General features: G+C 41.0%; 1 protein-coding gene across 2 annotated transcripts in view; it reads left to right on the top strand.

Moving 5' to 3' along the window:
• Positions 1 to 4,941: 4,941 nt before the first annotated feature.
• The window catches only part of paxbp1 (PAX3 and PAX7 binding protein 1), a 47,783-nt gene continuing 25,636 nt past the window's right edge, over positions 4,942 to 27,088 (top strand). The window contains exons 1-7 of one of the 2 annotated variants that reach the window (XM_080203614.1): positions 4,942 to 5,454; positions 15,047 to 15,172; positions 17,315 to 17,488; positions 17,947 to 18,162; positions 19,687 to 19,790; positions 20,501 to 20,721; positions 22,506 to 22,692. In XM_080203614.1, coding sequence (XP_080059740.1) covers positions 5,025 to 5,454; positions 15,047 to 15,172; positions 17,315 to 17,488; positions 17,947 to 18,162; positions 19,687 to 19,790; positions 20,501 to 20,721; positions 22,506 to 22,692 — 1,458 coding nt within the window. In that variant the 5' untranslated portion in view covers positions 4,942 to 5,024. Of the gene's footprint in view, positions 5,455 to 15,046; positions 15,173 to 17,293; positions 17,489 to 17,946; positions 18,163 to 19,686; positions 19,791 to 20,500; positions 20,722 to 22,505; positions 22,693 to 27,088 lie in introns of both variants that reach the window. The other variant, XM_080203613.1, reaches the window with a different exon arrangement.

The following is a 27,088-nucleotide window of genomic DNA, read 5'->3' as shown; positions in this document are numbered from 1 at the left end:
ACCATTTGCACTTCTTCACCGTAGATATAGAATATGTAATAGCCCCAGTCATGGGCATGCTTTTAAGAAGAACATCATTGGACAACTAAATGAAGAATCCTGACCAGTTATTCAAGCAGTCCAAAATTGTGAACAAGTCATCTAACTCCTTTATGGTTCTTTCTGTTGAGGTGGATTTTATCATCCTGACTTCAAGCCACTTTGAATGACTGTCTAGGACAGGAAAAAGATCATAAATTCATAAGATATAGGAGCAGAATTAGGCCATTTGGCCCATTGGGTCTGCTCCGCCATTTGGATCTTATATAATAAGGGAACTTGAACTTGAACTGTCCAAAATGGCGTATTGCTATTAGGAATCAGGGTGATTATCCTTCTGAGCTTACAAAGCCTGGATCATCTGCAGAAAGCTCTTCTGGGATAGTGCAAAAGAACTCGCACAAAGCTATTTTTGGTGGCTGGAACTTGATTCACAAATCAAAGGAAAAGTGAGTCAATGTCAGTCATGCACAAGAGTATGGAATACTCTACTTCTTCAACCACTTCTCCAATGGGATTGGCCAAAACAAACTTGGCAGAGGATACAAAGTGACATTGTGGACTCCATTAAAGGCTAGGGATGTGGAGCATATCAGCCACAATTGAATGGCAGAGCAGACACAATGGGCCAAATGGCCTAATTCTGTTCCTAGACTTATGACCTTTGTCTTGTCCTAGACAGGCATTCAAAGTGGCTTGAAGTCAGGATGATAAAGTCCACCTCAAAAGAAAGAACCATAAAGGAATTGGATGAGTTGTTCACAAATTTGGACAGCTTGAATAATTGGTCAGTGATAATGGGATGCAATTCACATCCCAGGAATTTGTAGATCGCCTTAAGAACAATGAGATACAACACATAAGGACTGTTCCATATCATCCATCCATAAACAGATTGGTGGAGAGGCTAACACAGTGGCAGAAATTTGCCATCAAAGCGTCAAAAGATGCAGTGTAAACATTCTGCAGTGTAAACAACTTTCTGATATTCTATCAGAACACTATGCACGCCGCCACACAAAATTCACCTGCAATCTTTTGCCTCAGAAGGAAACTGAGAAATAAATTTGATCTACTCAGACTACCTGACACTACTACAATAGCGGGGCACTGGATATTTTACCTATAATATCCAACATAAAATACACTCAAGGCAAAGCTACTATCACTTTGGTGAGATATACTACATGATATCTCATACTTTGCTTCCACTCTGCTATGAAATTTCAACTTCAGATACCAGATTGCTGCTTAAAGCATCAAGGCATTTCTGGCTTAATTGGGCTGTTGATGTAAAACTGCTTTATTGGGAAAAAAAACTTTCTAGATTGACTGGAAGCTGCCTCACTTTGTTTTTTCCACAGTTCTCTTCCAGCACAGATCCCTTCCAGGAAGTCTTACATAGCGAACCCCAGCATATCTCCTTGGTTTCCCCTCTTTCATCTTGATTCTGTTGTCTTTTTCATTCTTAGAAATTTCCCCTTTGAAGAATTAAAAAACTTTTATGTTTCCTTTATTGTCAACACTTTAGGGCCAAATAAAATTTAATAGCCTTGCCTTATTTATTTATAACCTTTTCCAAATTGTAAACCCTGTTTCTTTCCCTATGACATTTAACAACTCAGTGCAACAAACCATTTTTATCTCCTAATGCAAATTTCTGCCTCTGGCTTATTTACTTCTGAACAATTCAACCTTGGACATTTCTACTTCAAGTGCCTGCTGTTCACACCTATGTTGCTTATACATCCTCAACTCTGTATACCCACAGTCCTCAGCTTAATGTAATTAATCATGCACACACACACACACGAGAGACACCACAAGCCTGCTTCACAAAATAACACAATAAACCCCAAAATATTCAAAAGAACCTCATTCTTCACACGCCACTCATGCCTATGCCAGCTCTTTGCAAGAGCAACTTAGATTCTCCCATTCATAGAGCCATAGAATCCCTATAGTGCAGAAAGAAATTTGGGCCATTGAACCTGCACCGATTCTCCAAAAAAGCATCCCACCCAGGGCTTCCCCTCTGCCCTAGAAACCTTTGCATTTACTATGTGCCAGTTCACCGACCTGCACAGCTTGGAAGGAAACCTACACAGTCACGGGGAGAATGTACAAACTCCACACACACACACACACACACAGACACAGAGTCACTCGAGGCCGCAATTGAACCTGGGTCCCTGGCAGTGTAGGGCAACAGTGCTAAACACTGTGCCACCATGCTGTCCATTCCTCTACCTTTTCCCTATATAGTCCTGTAAATCTTTCCTTTTGAGATAAGTAACCTGTTGAAAATCACAATTAAATCTGCATCCACCACACTATCAGGCAGTTCCAGATACTAATTGCTCGCTGCATGGAGGGAAAGAATCCTCATATCACTTCTGGTTATTTTATCAAGTAGCTTAAATCAGTGCTATCTGATTCTCCAGTATTACTCTGGAGAACACAGTGATGGGCGTATGGTGACTCTGCAGGGTTGGGGGGGTGGTGGTTGAAATGGATGGTGACTCTGGGGAGCACAGTGACGGGCGGATGGTGACTTTGGGGGGGGGGGTTGTGGCGGGTGGTGATTCTGGGGGGCACCATGACTGGCAGGCAGACGGTGACTGGGGACGGGGTGGCGCTGTGACAGGCCAGTGGTGACTCTGGGAGAGCGCTGTGATGAACAGGCGGATGGGTGGTAACTCGGGGGACGCTGAGTCTGGGGGGGGCGCTGTGATGAGGCAGTGGTCGGTGACCCTACGGGGTGCTGTGGCAGGCAGGCATGAGTCTGGGGGGGGGGGTGCGGTGCTGTGATGGGCAGGCGGACGGTGACTCTGGGGAAGTGCTGTGATGGGCGACAACTCTGGGGGATGCTGTGACTGGTGAGCGGTGACTCTGGGAGGGGGGGGAATGCTGTGACTGACAGTGAATCTGGGAGGGCTGTGACGGGGGAGTCTGGGAGGGCACTGTAACAGGTGGTGACTGCAGGGGGCGCTATTTTGGGTGATGTCTCCAGGGGGGCACTGTGACAGGCAGTGACTCGGGGGGGGCACTGTGACTGGTGGGTAGGAGGTGACTCGGCGGCGGGGGGGGGGGACGCTGTGAAGGTGGTGACTCTGGGGGGCACTGTGACAGGTGGGCAGTGGACAATGGGGAATCTGTGAATGTGGTGTATCTGGATTTGCAGAAGACATTTGACAAGGTGCTGCACGAAAGACTGCCACATAAGATAAAGGTGCATAGTGTTATGGGTAACATATTAGCATGGATAGAGGATTGGTAAACTAACAGAAAGCAAAGAGTGGGGATAAATGGGTGTTTTTCTGGTTGACGATCAGTGACTAGTGGTGTGCCTCAAGGATCAGTGTTGGGACCACAATTGTTTACGATTTACATATATGGAGTTGAGGACCAAGTGTAGTGTGTCAAAATTCACAGATGACATTAAGATGGGGGGAAGAACAAAGTGTGCAGAGCATGCTGAAATCTGCAAAGGGATATAGATAGTCTAAGTGAGTGGGTCAGGATCTGGCAGATGGAATACAATGTTAGTAAATGTGAGGTCATCGATTTTGGTAGGAATAACAGCAAAATAGACTACTATTTAAATGGTAAAAAATTGCTGCATGCTGCTATACAGAGGGACCTGGGTGTCCTTGTGCAGGAATCTCAAGGAGTTGGTTTGCAGTGCAGCAGGTAATTAAGAAGGCAAATGGAATTTTGTCCTTCATTACTAGAGGAATGGAGTTTAGAAACAGCGAGGTTACGCTGCAGCTGTATAAGGTGCTGGTGAGGCCACACCTGGAGTACTGTGCACAGTTTTGGTCTCCTTAGTTGAGAAAGGATATCCTGGCATTGGAGAGGGTGCAGAGGAGATTCACAAAGTTGATTCCGGACTTGAGAGACTTGGCTTATGAGGAGAGACTGAGTAGACTGGGGCTATACTCATTGGAATTCAGGAGAATGCAAAGAGACCTTATAGAAACATGTAGGATTATGAAGGGAATAAATATGATAGAAGCAGGGAAGTTGTTTCCATTGGCGAGTGAAAGTAGAACTGGGGGGCCTGGCCTCAAAATAAGGGGAAGCAGATTTAAGACTGAGTTGAGGAGGAACTTCTTCACCCAAAGCATTGTGAATCTGTGGAATTCCTTACCCAGTGAAGCAGTTGAGGCTACCTCATTGAATGTTTTTAAGGCAAAGATAGATTTTTGAACAGTGAAGGAATTAAGGGTTATGGTGAGTAGGCAGGTAAGTGGAGCTGAGTCCACAAAAAGATCAGCCATGATCTTATTGAATGGCGGAGAAGGCTCTATGGGCCAGGCGGCCTTCTCCTAACCCTAGTTCTTATTGACTTGGGGGGGAAAACCCTGTGAAGGGAGGTGACTCTAGGGGACGCTGTGACAGGAGGTAGCTCTGGGGGCGCTGTGACAATGGGTGAGTCTGGGGGGCGCTGTGACGGACGGGCGGGAAGTGAGTCGACTCTGGGGGGCGCTGTGACGGGCGGGCGGGAGGTCACTCTTGGGGGGTGCTGTGACGGGCGAGCGGGAGGTCACTCTGGGGGGGCGCAGTGACGGGCTGGCGGGAAGTGACTCGACTCTAGGGGGCGCTGTGACTGGCGGGCGGGAAGTGACTCTGGGGGCCGCGCTGTGACAGGGGTGACTCTGTGGGGGGGAGGGGCGCTGTGACAGGAGGTGACTCCGGGAGGCGCTGTGGCGGGCGGGAAGTGACTCGACTCTGGGGGGCGTTGTGACGGGCGGGCGGGAGGTGACTCGACTCTGGGGGGCGCTGTGACGGGCGGGCGGGCGGGCGGGAGGTGACTCTGGGGGGCGCTGTGACGGGCGGGCGGGAGGTGACTCTGGGGGGCGCTGTGACGGGCGGGCTGGAGGTGACTCTGGGGGGCGCTGTGACGGGCGGGCGGTGTCTGGAAGCCGCCGCCAGTTTCTCTGAGTTGTTTCCCTGCTGCAGGTTTGGGTCTACGGGTGATCATGTTCAAGAAATCGCGGCGGAATTTCAGGCGGCGGAACGACTCTGAGGAGGAGGAACGTGAAGACCAGGATGGAGTTCAGGCGGGCCCGGCGGCCGAGGTCCCGCTTACCAACAACAGCCACGAGAAAAGCGCCGAGCCGCCGCCGCCGCCTCAGGGCAGCAGCGAGCCAGCCGCCGGCCCGGGCCCACAGGTGCTGTCCAGGCCCGCGCTCTGCCTACCGAGCCTGGGGCCTGCCAACTCACTGCCTGCCGCTGTCACTCCTCTCAAAGCGATGCCGGGCCTGCGTCCTTTCAAAGCCGCCCCAGGCCTCGCTCTCAAAGCCGGGCCCTGCATCGCAGCGACCAAAGTCGGTGTCAGAGACAAGAAACGGGGCCGCGAAAAAGAAGCGCCCAGGGCCGCGTTGCTGAGCTTCCAGGATGAGGAGGAAGGTGAGGAGAGGCCGCAGGATCTGGGCTTCAGATTAATACGAAGGGAGAAAGGTGGATGGGTTTCAAGGAATGTGTAATTGATGTTTATTTATTTGTCACAAGTCGGTTTACATTAACACTGCAATGAAGTTGCTGTGAAAATTCCTGAGTTGCCACACTGGTGCCTGTTCAGGTACTGAGGGAGAATTTAGCATTGCTAGTGCACCTAACTAACACGTCTTTTGGATTGTGGGAGGAAACTGGAACACCCAGACTCTGCACAGTGACCCAAGCAGGGAATCAAACCCAGGTTCCTGGTGCAATGCTAACCACTTATGCCACCCAAATAAATGGTGTACTCTTACAGTTAGTTGAAATAATTATAAAAGCAGAAAATGATGGATAAAGTCAGCAGGTCTGGCTGCATCCATGGAGAAAGTTAAAATAGATAATGATGACTCTCAAATTTTGAATATTGCTGCTAAACTATTATGTAACTTAATTAAGGAATCGGATTCCATTTTATCCAAGACTGTGGGGGGTGAATTTCACCATTCTGAAACTGTTGTTACTCATTTGACTGTATCGTGTACTCAGTAGGAGAAATGGTCAGGAACAGAAAGATCTATGTAAGATAAATACACATCCTAGATCGGAGTTGCAGATATTGCAATCTTTTAGTCCTCTTGTGATTCAGTATCTGCACGTAGAGAGAAACAGAATTAACGTTGAGTCGATGACCAATGCAGTTTTGTGTTGAGGTTGTTCAAAAAAGTAGGGGTGTTTAAACGAGTTAACCATACTATAACTTAATGTCCATTACACATTCTTGGAATCCAAATTTGAGATCATGTTGATAAGTATTTAGAATCCGGCGCAGCCAGCATTAATTTGCAAAAACTGAGTTACCTTTGACAGCTGTTCTTACTACGCGTCTGCTCATAAAAGTAACAATAGTCTTGCGTGGATTTTTAGATGGTGTTTTGTAAGGTGTCTCACCAGAAGTTTATGGGAAAAATTCAACTGACTCAAAAAATACAGAAACAGTAATGTGAAGGGTTATGGGGCTAGTGAGTGTGTAAAAGGCATTGAAGTGCCCAGTTAGTTATGATCATATTGAATGGCAGAGCAGGCTCGACTGGCTCAATGACTACTGCTGTTTCAATGTTCCTAAACGTGGGTGGAAAAGCAGAATATTGTCAATGCAAGAAATCCGAAATAAACACAGAAAATGCTGGTAAAATCGAGTCAGGCAGCATTTATGGAGAAAGCATTAATGTTTCACATTGAAGACCTTTCATCTGACTGATATTCATGAATAGAAAATTGGCTAATGGACAGGAAACTATTTGCTTGTATCTGTAACATTCTGGTGAAGGCTTATCACCAGGGATTAGTACTGCATTTCTGTTCTTTATATATGTAAATTACAATCTCAATTTTTTTCTAATGGCATTAAAGAAAGGGCTTGAGAAACATAGAAAATTGGAGCAGGGATGGGCTATTCAGCCCTTAAAGCCTGTTCTGCCATACATGATCATGGCTGATCATCCAACTCTATATTGTGATTCTTGTCTTCCCCCATATTCTTTGATCCGCTTCACTGCAAGGGCTATATCTTACTCCTTGAAAACATACAATTACAGTGTAGAAGGAGGCCATTCGGCCCATCGAGTCTGCACAGAACACAACCCTACCCAGGTCCTATCCCATATGTTTGCCCTAGCTAGTCCCCCTCACACGAAGGGGCAATTTTATCATAACCAATCCACCTAAACCGCACATCTTTGGATTGTGGGAGAAAACCAGAGCACCTGGAGGAAACCCACACTGACATGAGGACAATGTGCAAACTCCACACAGTCAGTGATCCAAGCTGGGAATCGAACCTGGGTCCCTGGCACTGTGAGTCAGCAGTGCTTACTGCTGTAGAAGGTCAACATACCACTTGTCTTTCTACCGCATGCTGCACTTGCATGCTTACCTTTGGGGACGAGTGTATGAGGAAACACGGGTCTCGTTGCACATTCCCGTCTCTCAGCTGCTTTCTGTGGTTGTGAGTTCCACAGGGTTACCACTTTCTGGGTGAAGAAATTTCTCCTCAGTCCTAAGAGGTTTACCCCATATTCTTAGTCTATGGTTCTGGACCCTTCAACCATCGTGAACATCCTTTCTGCATCTACCTAGTCTAGTCCTGTTAGAAGTTTATCAGCTTCTATGAAATCCATTCCCCCAACCTCGTCGCCGCACTCATTTTTCTGAACTCCAGCAAATATAATCCTAACTGAATCAATTTGTCCTCATATGTCAGTTCCGCCATCCCAGGAATCAGTCTGATGAATCTTCGCTGCACTCTCTCTATAGCAAGATGATCCTTCCTCATAAGGAGATCAAAATTGCACACACTATTCCAGGTGTGGCTTCATTAAGGCCCTGTATAATTGTAGCTCAACATCCCTGTTCAAATCCTCTTGCTGAGAAGGTCAACATACCATTTGCCTTACTACCGCATGCTGCACTTTCATGCTTACCTTCGGGGACTAGTGTACGAGGGAACACGGGTCTTGTTGCACATGCCCTTCCCTCAATTTATAACCTTGCAGGTAATCTGTCTTCCTGTGTTTTGCTACCAAAATGGGTAACCTCACATTTATCCACATTATATGGCATCTGCCCATGCATTTGCCCACTAACTCAGCTTTGAATCACATTGAAGCATCTCTGCATATTCCTCACAACTCACCCTTCCATCCAGCTTTGGCTTGGTATTGAGATCTCTGAGAAGATATGGATAAAATAATGCAATGAGTGGCCAAGCAATATTTCAGATAGATTAGTGTGAGGTAATACGGTTTTCAGTAAAATCAAAGATTAAAACCATGCGCTTAGTTAAAAGATAACTGATGATGTGGATAGATAGAGACCTGGTGTTTGTGGTTAAATATATTGTTCCCTGAAAACACAGATATAAAGCTATAAAAAGGGTTGTTGTATTTTAGTCCTATAGATATTATGATTCCTATATAGACTGAACTTTTAAGAAGAGATGAATTTCCCAAATGAGTGGAAATAAACAAAGGACAAGATTTCAGCTTTTAAGTATTTTACTGTTACAGGCAAACTAAAATTAACACAGGTCAAACATTTCTCACTACACCCAGCTAAAGAAAAGACACTTTTACATTAATTGATTAACACAATTGTGATAAATTGTACAATCCCTTTCAGTTTCTGGTGAATATACAGCAGTTCTAAGAACAATCTATAATTTCTCCCAACTCTTACAGGCTCACTTCTCCCTGCTGCGCTAGTTCAAAACTACTGCCGCTCTTTGACAACCATTCCACTCAGCCTGAGTCTTCCAGATCCGAATTCCATGCATGAGACTCACCTCAACAGCTCCTTGTTCCTTAAATCTCCAAACAAAAACCCATCAATTATGTCCCATTCCTTTTGAGCAGGAACCAAACTCTTCAAGCATCTTGCTTCTCCACAGTAGCTGTTCTTCTTTGCAGAGCAATGTCTGCCTCGTCTGTGACTCAAATATCAGCTCTCACCCCTTTCTGAGAGTTACTTTGTACAGGTGTGAAAACTGTCACTTGATTTCAATAGATTTTTCCCCCATTGCAACTGGTCGTGTCTCTGAGTCAGGTTCTTCCAAATTTCCAATTTAATCTTGAGTTAAAACAAAACTGCATATGAAATCCTCTATTCGTAACAATATTTGCACAGAGTGCAAAAATAAAGAAATAGTTATATTTTGAAAAACACTAGTTAGGTCATTGTAGATTTGGATATCCAAATATAAAAAGGAATAGAGAGAGCAAACAACACAAAATTCCCACTACAATGCATAGATGTGAAACTAGTTATAGGAAAGACTTGGACCTATTTCCATTAGAGTCAAAAGAGTAAAAATTGTCTTTCTTTCTGAAACAATCCCCAAACTAAAGTCCATTCTCGAAGTTTGGGTAACTGAGCCACACAAGTTCTGCTCTCACTTTATAATGGCTCTGAAAACCACTGAAGTGAGTTGATTTGATTTATTATTGTCACATGTATTAGTGAAAAGAAGATTCACAAAGATGTTGCCGGGACTTGAGAAGCTGAGTTACAGAGAGAGATTGAATAGGACTTTATTCCCTGGAGCATTGAAGAATGAGGGGAGATTTGATAGTGGTGTATAAGATTTTGATAGGTATAGATAGAGTGAATGCAAGCAGGCTTTTTCCACTGAGGCTAGGGGAGAAAAAAAAATCAGAGGCATGGGTTGAGGGTGAGAGGAGAAAAGTTTAAAGGGAATATTAGAGGGGGCTTCTTCATGCAGAGAGTGGTGGGAATGTGGAATGACCTGCCAGATAAAGTGGTAAATACGGGGTCACTTTTAACATTTAAGAAAAACTTGGACGGGTTCATGGATGAGAGGGTTGTGGTGGGTCCAAGTGCAGGTCAGTGGGACTAGGTAAAAAATGATTCGGCACAGACAAGAACGGTCCAAAGGCCTGTTCCTGAGCAGTAATTTTCTATTCTAATTGTTTCTTATGTGCTATACAGACAAAGCATACCATTCATAGAAAAGAAAAGGAGAGCGTGCAGAATCAGTGTCACAGTCATAGCTAGGGTAGAGAAAGATCAATTTAATATGAGGATGCACTCCTGTTAAAAATTGATTTGAATGGCAAAACTTAGAAGAGGAAACCTCTGGAAACTTTAGTTTGAGAGCATTTTCAATATAGAGTTCAAACGGATCTGTAAATTGCTTGAGCTTAATTTTTCTTCCCCCCCCCCACCGCACAAGTGTTTAGTATCAGCTTTATAAGTGTCTTTCCCACATCCATTCTCTGATGCAGAGTGAAGCAACGTGGCAAAATTCAGCAGTCTTATTTGGCTGTTGACATAAGTGAGGAAAAATCAGAAATAGTTAAGGGCTTTGAAGATTGTGTGATCTTTTCTATAAGTTTTTAGAGTGCTGGAATAAAAGCTCAAACTGTCTACACAAATGTGTTACATGTGCTGTAGTCTTTTATTACATTTCCTTGACTGCTGTGGCCACTTAGCATATGTTCAGGAGAAGTTTTAAAACAGCTTATTATGTTTCATACACAATAACATTACCTCCTGGAGAATGTGCTTACGTGTTTTGTATTAAGCTAGCCAGCAAAACTCATCAGCCATGTGTAATTGTTGGCAAAAATGAAGAAAATCAGTAACAACAAATACAAATGGACATTAAACTTGTCATTTTGCTACAAAAATCCATACGTTTACCAAATTTATTTTAATAAAAGGCTTCAACTTTGTAACTTGCATGAAGTGATGCTAAAGATCACCCTGGCAATATTAATCTATTTGGCAATAACCTGTGAAGCATTTCTAAACAGCAGAGTGTTCAACCTGTACACTTTTCAATTGGACTGTTACATTTTCCATTGTTCTCTGTTGTCAGGGTTTAGAAATTAACTCGCTGTGCTTTCTTTTGCATTTCGGTTGACTTGAATACTGTGTTGCCTATCTTAACGTTTTAGACTTTTGCTTACAGACAGAAGCCTGTCTAAAAATTATCGTTGCTGCAAAAATTCACCTTAATTCTTCAAAGAGACTTGCATTATTTCGGGCACTTGTACACATCTTAGTTCCGTTATAGTGTTCTGAAAAAATTGACTGTAAAAGTGGATTAGAGCAAAGACAATTCAGAACTGAAGGTTGCCATTTTGTTAAGCAAGCAGAAACCAAGAATAGCTTGAACACGTGGAAGGAAAAAACAGACTAGCTGGCGCTCTGCAGAGAGAGAGTTGGCTGTCTTTAAATTGGCAGGGATCATCGTGATTCTTGAAATTGCAGTTGAAGTCAACAAGAATTGAGACTGCCTTTTTATTGTATTGTGTATTGCAGATCCTTTTGATTTTTTTACATTGTACGTGTGTCAGTTTCAGAATGTACCAAGCTACAAAATAATTTGTTACTCACTTAAAACTCGGGATATATTATGGCATTGAACATTTCTTAAATCTTTACAGAGCTTTGGTGATAAGCATTTATATAGCTCATTTATATTTATTTGTTGTAAAATCACTTTTCATGCTTCTCCACTGTCCCCTTAATGGATGATTTGCTTCCACTTTAAATTCATGTTTTAGCCCATTGCACATCCAAACTGAATCATTGCAGTTTGTTATTGACCTAGTTTATGCCATTTCTTTGTGGCTCCACGATAGCTTACTTTCTTGTTTTTTACTAAATCAATCCCTTGTGTATCCCACATAGGTGTCTTTCAGTATTCCAGGTGATGCAGTATATGCTAAATAGAAGTAAATATGTAGGATAAATTCTCAGCTGCTTGGGGATTAATTTTGCATCTTGTAGCATCTCGGTTAATGTTTAACAACCTGTTAAAAAGGAGAAAGGAGACTGATTTGATGACTTGAATATTTCTTGAGGTGAGGAGACGTAAAGATGAATTAGAATACATCTGTAAGTGAATACTTTGAATATGTAGGAAGGAAATACGGTTGAAGTTGAAGAACTGTCTATATAAAAGTGGGATCACCCTGGAATTGTAAGCATTGTACAGGTGCTTCCTCCGACTGCCACAGTGATAGCTTTCATTACGATATCAACTGCATCGCAAACTTTAAGAGTAAAAACGTTACTAAGGTATTCAAACACCTCAAAATAATGATGACCACCCTGATGAAGGGTCGTCCAGATTCAAAACATTGGCTCTGTTCTCTCTCCACAGATGCAGTCAGACCTGCTGAGCTTTTCCAGCATTTTTCTGTTTTTGTTACCCCAAAATAATATGTTTATTGTGAAACAGGCTTTTTTCATGTTTGCCAATCTTAGTTTCAACATGAAAAATTTAAGCTATTGAGTCATAATGTTGGCCAAAGCACCTAGTTTGTTCTAATGATCTAGGTTAGTTTCTGCTCCTTAGGGGGAGCAGATTCCTTCAATGGTTATCGAGTTGAACTTTTGCTCCTGAGTTGGGAGTGTAAAGCTGAGAAAATCAGCAGGTGATGCAGTGGTACTGTTGCTGAACTCGTAATCCAGAGACCTAGGGTAATGCTCTCAGGACCTGGGTTTGAATCTCAACATGACAGATGGAATTTAAATTCAATAAAAATATCTGGACTTAAGAGTCTAATGATGACCATGAAACCATTGATGATCATCAAAAAAACATCCTTTAGGGAAGGAAATCTGTCATCCTTGTCTGGTTTGGCCTACATGTGACTCCAGACCCACAGCAGTGCAGTTGACCCATAAATGCCCCCTAAAATGGTATAGCAAGCCATGCAGCTGTATCCAGCCACTACAAAGAAGAGGGAATGAAACCAGATGGGCTGCCTGGCATCGATCTAGGCTCCGAAAATGACAACGGCAAACCTTGTTGAATCTGCAAAGTTCTCTGCACTAATATCTGGGGGCTTGTGCCAAAATTGGGAGAGCTGTTTCACAGACTAGTCAAGCAATAGCTAGACATAATCAAATCATGGAATCATACCTGACGGATTGTTCTATGAATTCATCTGGTTCACTAATGTTCTTTACCTCCAAGCTAGGGATCAACCCTGGTTCAATTTCGAGTGCAGGAAGGAATGCCAGGAGCAACACTGAGCATATCAAAAATCAGGTGTATAACTGGTGAAGCTGCAACACAGGACTCCTTGCATGCTAAATGACATAAGCAACAGGTAACAGTCAGAGCTGAGCAATTCCACAACCCAGTGGATCAAGTCTAAGCTCTGCAGTCCTGCCACATCCAGCCATGAGTGGAGGTGGACAGTGAAACAACTCACTGGAGGAAGCTGTACAAATATTCTATCCCAGCGCATCAGAGCAAAAAGCATTGCAACAATCCACAGCCAGAATTGCCGAGTGAATGAAGAGTTGCGCTGCAGAACTTGCTACACCCTTGGCCAAGCTATTCCAGTACAGCTACAACACTGGCAACTACCCAGCAATGTGGGAAATTGCCCAGTCATGTCCTGCACACACAAAGCAGTTCAAGTCTAACACAATTACCACCCCAGCAGCCTATTCTCAGTCATCAGTAAAGTGATGGAAGGTGTCGCCAACAGTGCTATGAAGCAGCACTTACTGAGCAATAACCTGCTCACTGCTCGGTTTAGGTTCCACCAGCTTCACTCAGCTTTTGACCTCATTATAGCCTTGGTTCCAACAGTGGGTGAATGGAGTGGATGCAAGTGCTAACAACAGTTAGGTTGCCTGTCCCCAGCGACAATGCTGGGGTTGCTGGGTGCCAAGGTAGCTGTTTAACAGGCCTTCCTCAGTGTCTGGGACTTTGTCTCAATCACTATCAAATGAGAAAATAAAAAAGCCCTATAGCTCTCATCCCTCACTTCCCTCAAACACTCACTGACCCCATGACCCTTCATATCTCTATGCCAACCTGTGCCCCTCTACCTAGTCCCCTTGGCTTTTTATAGCTCCTGTGTCAACTTAGTGCCATCCAATGCCCCTACCTACTTTTGGCTGTACACCCTGCATGCCAACTCATCTGGTATCCATCATGGGCAGACCTCAGGATCTACGGTGAGGTGAGATAAAATAAAGTTCAATTTACTAAAATAAAATTCTTAATCCAGTCAATACATTCAAATCCCTTCAGGTGCTTGATTGCTTATGAAAACATCTGAATTCATTGCCCTACATTAAAGACTTTATAACCACTTGGAGCTCTCGACTGTGAACTTACAAGCCCCCCACTGTGGTAATGGTAGGCTCTGTAATCACTCGTACTTAATTAATGATTGCCCTCAATGTTATGTCAACAAACATCTGTTGAAATTGCAAATAGCCACACCATGTAAAATGCTTAGGGCTTTAAATGACTTGCTAGCTTGACAGTTCCACTGAGCATATCTATTTTTCAACATATCCATTTCTTTCTCAAATGTTGCTGGGACCCCTTCAAATAACTCTGACTTTAGACCTATTCCTCAAATGTCTAAAGCCCATGAGCTGTAGTTTGGGCAGCCCGGTAACAGAAATTGCATCTGTTTGAAGGCAGCTGCATTTTTCCACGTGCAGCTACCTCCCTGAACCACTGGTGTACAGGATTGTGGGGGGGGGGGGGCTGGTGCAGAATGTCTGGGATCGGGGCTCCAATGCTAATTTGACTTTTCAATCTCTGAAAATTCAGACCATTGTTGCTAACTTGTGGCTTTTTACCTAACAATTTAAATCAATGTGTGGCTAGATTAATGGGTATGACCAAAAATTCCCTGTTTCTTTATAATTAAATAAAGAGCATTAAGTTGAGAATAGTAGACCCTGCAAGCACGATTGATCTAATACGCACCAAACTGCTAACAGATATCACAGAATTGCAGCTTTTCTGATCAAAGAAATGGCCATTAGCTGAAGGAGAAAGAGCAAAATGTCGGTGTGGGATATTCGTGATTTGAGCTGGTTTCATGCTGAAATGTTACTTTTCATCCTGTTCATTGGACGATTAAAATTACTTTTTCTTAAAGAGAGTTGAACTTTCAAATCAAATGTTTGCTGATGATGCAAAGTTCCTATCTGTAAATTGCACATTGCCTGCTGTTTAAACATCCTGATTTATCTTTCCTGTTTCCTTCTGCAGAAGAAGAGGTTTTTAAAGTCAAGAAGTCAAATTACAGTAAAAAGATTGTAAATAAACTCAAGAAGGAGTACAAGGAAGATCTTGAAAAATCCTTGGCAAAAAGTGATGTGAACTCTCAGGTTTCAAGTAAGTATTAACATTGCAGAGGTACACAGTTCAATATTTCTTCATTACAGATGTAAAGAAATGGTGGGTTTCAACAGTAAATTAAATTTACATTATTTATTTGTTTTGCACTACTTTCATTACTGCCTTGAACTGTAAGTTTACTTCTCGAGTTTGAGTTTAAATTCAACGTCTGCCAGTTTAAAAGCAAAAGTTCTGTAGTGGAAGCAGATACGATAGTGACTTTTATGGGGCATCTTGACAAATGCATGAATAGGATGGAAATGGAGGGATATGGTCCCCAGAAAGATCGGGGGTTTTAATTAAGTCAGGCAGCACGGTCTCAAGCTATAAAGCAACAAATTTATTTTGTGTTAAACAGCTAAATGGACAGAATTCAGTACAAAAATTTGGAGCTTGGAGGGCCGAAGAGCCTGTTAGTGTACTGTAATTTTCTTTGTTCGAAGTGAGTTTGTGCATTTTCAACCAACCCATAGTTTCTAGTAATTGTTTTGCTATTTTCCTGTTCAATCTTTCATCTTCCAACCTTCAGTTCATTGAGGAAAAGTACTTCCTGAACCCTAACTTGCACCTGTTTATCCATTACTGCCGTGCTCATGGTCCTATATTGTTTTCCATTTCAGAAACATCTCAAAATTGTCATCCCTGTGCTCACATTCCTATGTGATCTTTCCCCCTCTATTTTTGGAACCTCCATGGTTTTATAAAGGGTGATTCTCTGGATATGCATCTTGGATAACTGGCAATTGTCAACAGGCTGTTAACCAGATATAATTGAACAACAAAATACAGATGATGTTCTTGTTTCAGTGCACCTTCAAAGGCAGTGAATGATCTAAGCGTTAGACTTTGTTGGTCAGTGGTAAGTCTGAACCATGATGGTATATAACTTTCAAGGGAATGACCAGGTTTTGCAGATGAATTTTATGTTGAAAGTATTGGGAGATCATGTTTGTTGTATTTCCATGAGGATAGTATAGTTTGTAAATTACTGTAAACACACACATTTTGTACTGAATGCTGTCCATTTGGCTGTTTAATACAAATTTGTTGCTTTACAATTTATCGTCTAACAGAAGTGTGGAAATCCCAAGCTGGTACAGTGGCACCATGGTTAGCACTGCTGCCTTACAACTCCGGGGACCTTGGTTCAACTCCAGCCTTAGGCAACTGTGTGGAGTTTGCATGTTCTCATGTGGGTTTCCTCCGGGTGCTCCAGTTTGCTTCCACAGTCCAAATGTGTGTAGGTTAAGTTGATTAGCCTGCTAAATTGCCCCTTTGTGTTGCAAGATGTGTAGGTTAGGGGGATTGTGGGGTAGGCCTGGGTAAGAGTCAATACAGATTTGATGGGCCGAACAGCTTCCTTTTGCAATGTAAAGATTCACTGTGATGACACACAATGTATTCAAGTGAATCAAAATGTAGTGATAAATGTCCCATTCAGTCAATACATTTGCGTGATAAAGGATGCAAATTCACTTATGGAATTGGCCATTAATGCTGAATGCACATTTATTTAATGTAACTCCCATCACTTATTCTAAAATAATTAACAAGCAAAATAATTGTTTTTCTGTGAAGAATAATTCAGCTTCTGATTGTTTTTGCATATATTTTCTTTGAAAATTGAATGTATACAATTTTATTTCCACAATGCAGAGAATAAATTTGAACAATAATCTGTAAGAACAGAAAACAGATTGAATTAGCATATTATTATGCCCACTAAGGTAGCTAAATTTTTCATGATAGTGTTATAATACTGGACAATATTATTTCCTAGTTGTACTTGAAAATTTTTAAAAATTTATAATTTATGGCTAAAAACTGAGGCATCCCCCAGATTAACTCATTCATCTTAACCAGGACTTGCACTGAAAGCAATCATTCAGCTTGTTAAAACACATAGAGTTGGTCCTTGTGAGTTGTAACATCCTAGCAACTTGGTGGCATTATCTCATTTTAGGTTATGTATTCTGAGTAGTAGGATTCCTGTTTGCCATACCAAAGTACACCAGAAGGTACTGTTTGATTTCCTATTTGTGGAAACACAAGTTTTATGGTAAATTGGCAAGTTTCAAATGCTCTTAAATGCATTTTCAATTCTGTGACTTTCTGCAGCTGCATCTTCTTTCTTGGCAGATGTCACAGTAGAGAAACCTCCTTTGGTGAAAGAACCTGTACAAGAAGACGGCCAAAGTGAGAAAGGAGAGGAGGAAATGGAGGTAGACAGTGATGAGCAGGATGAAGAAGGCAAAGCAAAAACTGTGGGAGCCTTTGCAAACACTCTATCTACACTGAATGCACTTCGACCAGGTATGAGATATATAGAAGCATAAAATGCTTAAGCAATTTCATTTTGACATCCAAATGATCACTTTGCAAATTTCCCAATATAATGCATGTAATGCATTTTGTTGCCACTAAAATTTACCATAAAATGCCCTGGCAGGAGTGAAAAAATTTTCCGAAAGGAACTGAGCAAATAATTCACTGCAAATCACTTTTCATTGTGACCCTTCCTAAAGCTACTTTACTATATTGCAACAAAAAATCTGCCTATCTTGGGAAATAATATTGAAGCTGTCCTTTATTACCATTATATTTGGTATTTTAAACTACTTTTGTGACTTTCTACTGTATAATGTGATTTAAAGACTTTGGAAACCAGTTAGTATGTGCAGTGCATAATTTTCAGGATGTAAATTTAAAACCAGATGTATTATTTTAAAGGAAACAATGCAGTTGCAAATGTAACGCGGCATTTTTTTTAGGTGAAATTCCAGATGCTGCTTTTATCCATGCTGCTCGCAAAAGGAGGCAAATGGCTCGTGAACTTGGGGATTGTCCAGCTGTAGAAATTGAGACAACTACAAACCGACTAGTCCGTGAAGATGAGAATGACGCTAGTGATGACGATGATGAGAAACGCAGGATTGTTTTTTCAGTGAAGGAAAAAACACAAAGGCAAAAGATTGCAGAAGAAATAGGTCAGTACTTGCTCGGGACAACTGTAATATGTAAAGCATAATTTAGTGGCCTAGATTTGATGAACAAACTACCACCTATTCGTAAAAACTAGAAGCAGGAGTAGGTCATTCAGTTCTTTGAGCCTGAATGCACACTGCTTACAAACCTCCTATGACCTTTTGTACTGAAATATGTGTTCATTGGAAATCAATTTCAACAGGTACCTTAACCATGGGACCTGGAACCTATGTTGATAGGGGAAACGGTTATATATCAGCTAATTATATTGACAAATTCTTTTGGCTAGGCGCAGAGTCTGAACCAAGAACTGTCACGCTTAAATTAGAATTTGTTCAATGCCAGGTCCGTTTAGAAAATAACATTCAGATAAAAAGAAAGATGGGATTAAGACCAATAGATAAGAATCTGAAAGATTAAGTATTTTTTAAATGTTTTGTTTTAAATCTCCAATAATTAAAAGGAATTGAAGGAATGAGACTTGATTGTACGAGTTAAGTTTCAATGCCATAGAGGTTGTTTGGCAGTAATTAAAACTTAACATGGCATTAAAAAGTGCTTGTACTGGAATGGACAAGCCCTAACATTTTCTGGCAAGCTTACATAAGTCTCACATGTTTTCACCCTTCCAAATATTTGAATGCTGAGTATTTAGGACAGCAGCTCTTTCTGATTTCTAAGTTCGGCTGCACATGCATGATTGAAAATAGATGCCCAGTTTACTTTTTAATAATATGAGTGCTGATAAACTCTTATTTTTGCTGCATAATCGGGGCCAGGGTGATTTGAATACTATTGAAAAACTACTTGTTTGGAATTAAAATTGCACCTGGCACAGTGATTAGCATTGCTGTCTCACAGCACCAGGGCCCTGGGTGAGATTCCTGGCTTGGGTCACTGTCTGTGTGGAGTTTGCACGTTCTCCCTGTGTTTGCGTGGGTTTCCTCCGGGTGTTCCAGTTTCTTCACACAGTCCAAAGATGTGCAGGGTATGTTGATTGGCCCTAATAAATTGACCATAATGTCAGGCGATTAGCAGACTAAATATGTGGATTTACAGGAATAGCGCCTTGGTGGGACTGTGGTCAGTGCAGACTCGATGGGCCAAATGGCTGCCTTCTGCACTGTAAGGATTCTATGAACATTCTTTCCATCTACTGTTTTACTTCCCTCAATCCTTAGAAAGGCCAAGAATGCAACTGGAGCCACAGTGTGTTTCTTTAAATCTTTTTAAAATGATATTGCACTTTTACTTTAACAAATGACCAAAGGTAGGCAAAGTATTCAATATGGCAATGTTGTTTCCTTTGTCCAGACCTAATTATTAGTGTTGATATTAGCAGTGTTCCAGGATCACTAGAGTACTGCAATGTATTGTCGTTATCGACTTAAGGTGTAGAAGCTCAGCGTTTTGGCAAAGATGCAGATCTGAATCTGGAATCTAGAATTCATCTAGAATTAAGCATTCATTAACATTGGGGAAAAGGATGAACTGAACTTGTTTTCACTTGTTTCTGTTGTGAATAGGGATTGAAGGAAGTGATGACGAAGCACTGGACACAACAGAGCAGGATGAAGAATTAAAGATGTGGGAACAGGAGCAGATCAGGAAAGGAATTAGTGTCCCTCAGGTAACATTTTGCTCGATTCAACCTATGAATTTATGTTGACTGGAGTGCTGCTAATATTTCAGTTGGAAATTTGGATTTAAATTAATTTTTCCATTTTGAAAACAGTTATCTAGAAGTATTTATAGTGTCACGTATTATAATATGAACATAATCATTTTTAGTCATTACTTCAGTCACCACCAAAATATTTCTATAGTGTTAATAATCTGATAGCCTTGCATCCTAAAGTAAGTTTTAAATGTTTATTCAGTCTCATTTCGTAGTTGACTGCTTCAAGTAGTGAACAAACTTTCTACCAAGAGAGACAATCACTCTGGAAGGTGCAATTAGTGCAAAATATTTTTTAATTCCTGAAATTCTTGTAGTTCTCCAAAATATATAGATTTTAATTTAAAAATGTGTCCAATGGATTTTCATTCTGTGTTAACCAAAAAAAAATTCCCCTTGAGAATGGGGATAAACACATTCTAAATATGTGTATGTAAGAAGTATGCTGAAGAGATCAAAGCTATTACAGTTAATTTCCTTTTGCTGCTTTGTTGCTCCTATGAAAAGCTTGGCTTAAAAACATTGAGATATTTAGTCCTGTCAGGTTTTGTGCGTTATATTAAGTTGTTCAGCAAAACTCTTAGGTATTTGTATTTTCACTTCAGAAGATTAGCCACTTGCTGTAAAAAAAAATGTATTCATACTGTTTCTTTTCTATATAGGTGCAAAGCAGCCATCCTACAGACCCAGCTAATGTTTACTACCAGAACAGCTACAGTGCTATACCATATGGTTCTTCCTACAACCTTCCATTTACATATAGCTCCTACGGAACAACAGAGTCTAAACCAATCAAGACAGATAATGCTATTGCTTTCAAACCTTCCATTAATGAGATGCCTCCTGTTACTATTGATTTGGTAAAGAAACGCCTTAAAGACAGGTAGGGCAGACCAGCTCTCTCAAACAGGCTTCTGAGACCTGTGCTGTAGCTTTCTTATCCTTCAGGCACAAAATAGCCTGCTGAAGAAGTGACAGAATTGTATCGTGGGACATTCACTAAGCAGCACACATTCTACATAAGAAGACATCAACCAGTATTCGATGTTGTCTTGGAACACGACATCGCTTATGACTGTGTGACTGCAGTCTTTTGTGTTTTAAGAATGCAATATCATATTTGCACTTCTGAAACTGTTCCTAATAACTTTTAAAGAATTGGATCTTAGAGAGTCTTGTTCAAGTGTGACATAAGGCAAGATTTAATTGACTGAAAATGTATTACATATTTCTGCTGTGAAGTGAAAGTTTATCTGACGAATTGTGTTGAATCAGTTGCAACTTTTAGTACAGTGAGACTAAGTTTATTTCAAAGACAGCAGCTGTTTTTATTCAGCTGACTTGAATTATACAGTCCATTCACATCTACCATGAAGTCCAAGAAAGGGAAAATCTAAACTTTCTAAAATAGAGGTAATTTGTATGTAAACATCTTGGTTCTTTGAGGCTGCAAGTCTTCAATACGTGTTGCTAAATAAGAGGATGGAGAATATTTGTGTTGTCAGTAGGTTTGAAGAAAATCTTGAGGCTGAAGTCTGTAACAGACAGTATAGGCATACGGATTACCTGGATATAGATTTTTTGGCTTTGTTGACACAATTGAGGGTCAATTAATTTGGTCCATAATTTTATTTCAAAACAAGCAAAGAAACATACATTCTTGAAAAACACTAAAGGGGCATCTATTTTTTGAGATATTCCTAGCGCTAATCTGATCTATTACAAACTATTTTCTTCACTAACATCAGTTAAACAAATGAGTTCTTAAAGCAGTTGCTCTCTTGCCCAGCCTAACCAGACATTATTCCATTTTAGCCTTTGCTGTAGCTTGATAATTCTCAAGGTTACAACTCTTGGCTTTGTTTTATTTCATGCTGCCAGTTGACCCATCAATATTTTTGCATCAGTTTCTACAACTGAATGGAAAATAATAGACTAGTGTAGAAAACAACGAGAGAGGGATTGTGCCAAAAATGGTTGCGTTATAATTAATTTTGATTTGAAACAAAAATCAAAGGAAATGTATAGTTGCACTCAGGATAAGTTATACTAGTACTTCTGCTTTCTACAGAGTGATTTTCATTTTCACGGTTTCTGTTTCTTACTGTACTTGAGCTGACTTCTCAGAGTGATATTGATCCAGATTTGAAGTGTTTAGGTACAGTGATCCATTGGACCTCATGAGCCCTTTTTACATTTTTTTAAGAGGGCAAAATATGCTTATCTTCATGCCCAAACATTTAAAGTTTACCTGTGGGGCTGGAACGACCAATGCTACACACACATGCAAATATGCTTCATCTACCTGAGGCAGCTTGTATTACTGCTCAAGTTTGCTGACAAATTGGACTTTGCAGCCAGCAATTTCAAACCAATAGCGCAATAATACCATGGCTTTAGAGTTTGCATTTATTAATGGTGCAGCACAAAGCACTTGCAGTGTTTTGAATTTGGGGAGTGTGTTTGTCACCACTGAGAACAAGTTTAACTGTAAACAGATGCTTGGGATAATTTCCTCATCAAACTGAGGTTATTCGCATGCTATATTGTAGAAGAGATGTAATAACATTTGGTTAGCAAATAGATTTGACTGGTATTTGAAATATTCCTATTTGGTCTTTAAGGTCAATGGTGAAAATAATTTTCATGGATTGCTGTTGTTGTTAGGTTGGATTCAATGAAAGAAGTGCACAAAACAAATCAGCAGCGGCTTGACAAACTACATGAAGATCTGGAAAATTCATCTAAAACAATAGAAAGACTCGAAGGCATCACAGATGATAGTGGACGGTATAGATTTTTTCAAGAAATGCGAGGGTATGTCCGAGACTTGCTTGAGTGTTTCAACGAAAAGGTAAGTTGAAGTAATTGTTTATGGACTTCCTGCTTGTAAGTAAAACAAAAAAATTACATTCTATGTATTAAGGGTCCTCACCACAGATGCCACTATACCAATGAAGTAAACTGGTGGTAACCTTTATCTTGTCCTTGGGTACTTGATATTTCAGCCACCATCCACCAGATTCCTTTCAAAAAATGTGAATATTGCTCCTTTCAGCATAACAGTGCTAGCGAAAGGTAGGTGGGGTAACTGTGTTGTAGTTTAATATTTTAAAGCAAGAGGGGGAATTAATGGAATAGCAAGAGTATTACCTTGTATTACAAAAAGACTTTGTTATCTCCATTTACATTTTGTGAAAGTAGGCAACTTCTAGGGTTTACATCTAATTCCAGGAATGTAGTCTAAAGGTTTTGCATTTGCTAAAACCTAATGTAATTGTCCAGGTAATTACATAGAATGTAAGTTCTTAGCCTTTTTATTTGTGTTTTTTAACATTATTTTCTATTTCCTGAGAAAACAGTAGTTCACCATATTTGGTGAAACAAAATGGCACAGACCGAGAATGCCATGAAGGAGGTTTCCGTTTAACACCTGTGCCACCTGGTGATGTTAGTTAAATTGATTGTTTTCGAAGTAATGAGTTGGTTTAAAACATCAAGTATATGCGTTCAGAAGAAAAGAATGACTACATTGTAGCATTGTACACTACATTGTAACTTGGACTTATGTCTGTCGTCCACTGAGTATTGTTACTGTGGCGAAAGCAATTGCTTCCAAAAAGAGGAGTTGCTTTTCCACTGGGCCACATTCGTGGTTCCGAATAGTCAGCTTGAGCATTGGTGAGTGGCTCGGGCCCCTCTGGGTGGGCTTGGTAGGGATGAAAGAGTTGCAAATGATGGGAATAATAAGAGGATAGACACGTTCACCAAATACAAACTATTCTACAAATCAGATAACAAGTTAATTACATTGGGCAACAAATGTATTCTGCAGTGACAAAGTAGGTGCAGACAATTATTCACCAATTTTATAGAGACGATCTTTAGCTAATTTTTTGGAAAGTATGACTTCACAGTAAGGAAAAGTGATGAATGCTTATCATTGCTGTCACCTTTTGTTTTTAGCCATTACTTTTTATGCATAAACACATTTTGTAGAGCTGCAGGCAGTCGCATATTTTAATAACTATAATCTAAACCTCCGGATGGTGTCACAAAATAGATTGAATCTAGAGTTCCTGTGATTTTTGGGATGAATTTAAAATCCTTCCATCAAACCTTGAAAGGAATCTGGATGAGTAAAACTGGAAGTAAATTTTAATTTTCAAGCTATTAGTTTTATTAAATGAGTTTGGAGGATATCTTGGGCTATAGGCCATCTGCGCAACTTTTATAAAATGAATTTTATGACATGAATTGTTTAATGTACAGGTGGTAATTCAGTGAATTCATTGGCAGTCTGCCTAAAAGCTGAAACTTCATGACTTTTGCATGGGTGTAATTTATTTTTGTATTAAATTAATTAGTTGAATTCTTAGCCAGTTAAGAGTTCCAGTTCATGAAGTAACAAAATACCCTTTGGCATTGAAAAATTGCCACTTGTCAGATAAACTAACATAAAGTATTTCTTCTAATGAGTAGTGTGGTGAGAACTCTCAATACATTTGTTGAAGGAAATGATCTGTGAAATGTCATAAAGATGGAACAGCAATTAAGCAACCAAAACATAACGTACCCCTCCCCTTACCCACTTGGAATAGTTTCTGCACTACCTACACGAAGGTAAAAAAGAAATTGAAGTCAAAGTGACAGGTTAAGCTTTGTTTGAAGTTCAAACAGGATATGCTTTGAGTTTGCAGTTTCCTTGGTTTGAGTTTTGACTGGAATATTCTCGATTGTTAGTCAAGCTTGTCTGTAGATGGCGTTTCTTGAAATGTGGTAACTAACTCCAATTAGACAAATTCGTAAATTCAAACTGCTTTTTTATAAATATAGTACATTCTCTGGAGGTAGTTAATTCTTGATTGTTGTACATCTAGAGTTGTGCATACACTACTGAAGAATTTCAAAACAAGCATTTAGCCCAACGAAAAGGAATCGTTGCTTGATTCTGGTCCCTTCCACCGTCACACCGCTGCTGTTTGCCTCCAGGAATATCACTCCTTATTGATTCCAACTTGCTCCTCTCTTTAGTTCCCAAGCGTTTATACTAGTTTAAAAGCAATGTACAATTTAGCTTAATGTACATTGTCAATCTCCTTTATGATCTTGAAACCCTCAAGTCATCTTGGACTGCATAACTGACTAAGAAAATGAATACAGTGTGGTTACTTTTTAATTTCTGTAAATTTTGTGAAGCAACACTGCCCAATGCATTGTTTTGATAAAAGCCAGCAATTGGAATGTCTTCAAACCTCTCAAATTGCCAATTACTTATTGTCCTTTCTCATGTCATTAGAACTATTCAAATTTGTGTGCATATTTTTCTTTCCAAATGTTCAAGTATTGAGCCCAAAGTACATTTTAAATGCGAACTTAAATAGAGTTGAATACTTTTCCAGATGCACTCCACATCTTTATTTTCAATCCAGAGACTTGAGTACATTTCTAGCCTGACATTTTTGTGTGGCTGCCTTCTGACTTGTAAGATGATGGTTTGCATCGTGGTGGTTAACTCTGTTAAGCATTGCCTGCTGTGGCTGAGGAGTCCTACTCTGGCATGGTCATCTCTGCCACATTTGCTGCAGCAGAAGACTATAGGCTGAGAAGGTGCATAGTTCTCTGGTCTCTGTTTTCCCTGAATCTTTTTCTCAAGCCGATGAACTTTTGGTTTCAGCTTGCCTCTTCCAGTGTCCTTCCAAGTAATTAATTTGTTTGTCTGGTGCAATTATCATAGAATCCTGCAGTGCAGAAGGAGGCTATTTGGCCCATCAAGTCTGCATCGACCACAGTCCCACCCAGGCTATATCCTTGTAACCCCATGCATTTAGCCTGACTAGTCCCCCTGACACAAAGGGGCAATTGTGTGTGGCCAATCCACCTAACCTGCACATCTTTGGACTGTGCAGAGTGTCCATTCATTGAGGAGAGACTCCCAAGCACCAATTGCCTGTGATGGGCTTCAACACCTTGCAGTGTGGGGGTTGGCTCCTTGAGGTGGGCAGTGGCTGAAAAGTGAAACACACTGATCCTTCCCACCATCAGAGACAGCCCGTTTTCTACACCGGTTTAGTTGAGTTGAGTACTTATAACTGCTGCCTCCCATGTTATTTTGTTGCTCTGCAGCGAAGGTAGAATGCTGTCTCTTCGCAAATATGTGAGGATAAAATACGTGAAGACCCTGAGCTGCCCAAACATCAGGGGCCCACTCCTGGCTTCCCCAGTTGAATCCAAAGGAATGCAAATAACAATAATAATAATATTTGGCATTGGCTTGTTTGCAGGAGTTTATGGAGGATTGGTTTCTAGATTTTTGGGTGTTTGCTGTCTTAGCCTTCAACTCTCCCAAGGTATCCACCAAACAGTGAAGCTATTTGCCCATAACTGGGAGTTTGGTTCATGAGTGCCAGTGTGTGCCCACATGCTCCTGCAAAAGAGGCGCAGTTTTGGTGTTTTGCCATGGAGAGGCATAGCTGAGGAGTGCTGAAAGGCGAGATTGTATTGATAGGGAAAGACTTGTACATTGGCACTTTCTTTTGCATTGCTGCTAGCCAGTAGCACAGGCTAAAAATGAGAAGCAAGCTGGCACACAAGTGGAAAGCTTCACTCACACATTAGAAGCATCACATCAATCTGTTGAGACATGCATACACACTTCAATGCACTACCAAAAGGTGCTATCTTTCAAAGCTGTTAAAATAAGACCCAAACTTCTCCCGAGGGTAAAGAATTGGGTAAAAAGGTTCTGTTTGAGTTCTCTTAGTGTCTTGACTAATTTTTAATCCCTCAGTCAGCATCATTTAAGAAGATTATCTGATTATTTATGTTAAAGCTAGTTGTGGGGCCTGGCTTTACACAAATTAGTTACCGTATCCTTAGAATAAAGGAGATTTGCTGTCGTAGAATACCTGCAGAAGGAGGCAATTCAGTTGATCAGTCTCTGTTAGAACATCATTCCCGGGCCTATCCCTGTGACCCCACGTATTTATCCCACTAATCCCCTAACCCACACATCCAGGGACACTAAGCAGCAATTTAGCATGGCCAATCCACCTAATCTTGGACTGTGGGAGGAAACTCAGGCAGACACAGAGAACATGCAAACTCCGCACAGACAGTCGCCCAAGGTCGGAATTGAACCCGGATCCCTGGTGTTGAGAGGCAACAGTGCTAACCATTGTGCCACCATGTCCCCCTTATACATTACGAAATAATTTGCTATGAAGTGCTCTGGGGCAGGTACTGAAGAT

This window comes from Carcharhinus amblyrhynchos, chromosome 15, assembly GCF_965287045.1.
Source record: "Carcharhinus amblyrhynchos chromosome 15, sCarAmb.v2.hapA, whole genome shotgun sequence".
Lineage (NCBI taxonomy): Eukaryota > Metazoa > Chordata > Chondrichthyes > Carcharhiniformes > Carcharhinidae > Carcharhinus > Carcharhinus amblyrhynchos.
Note: the sequence above shows the minus strand (reverse complement) of the source record. Positions and strands in the feature narration are given on the sequence as shown.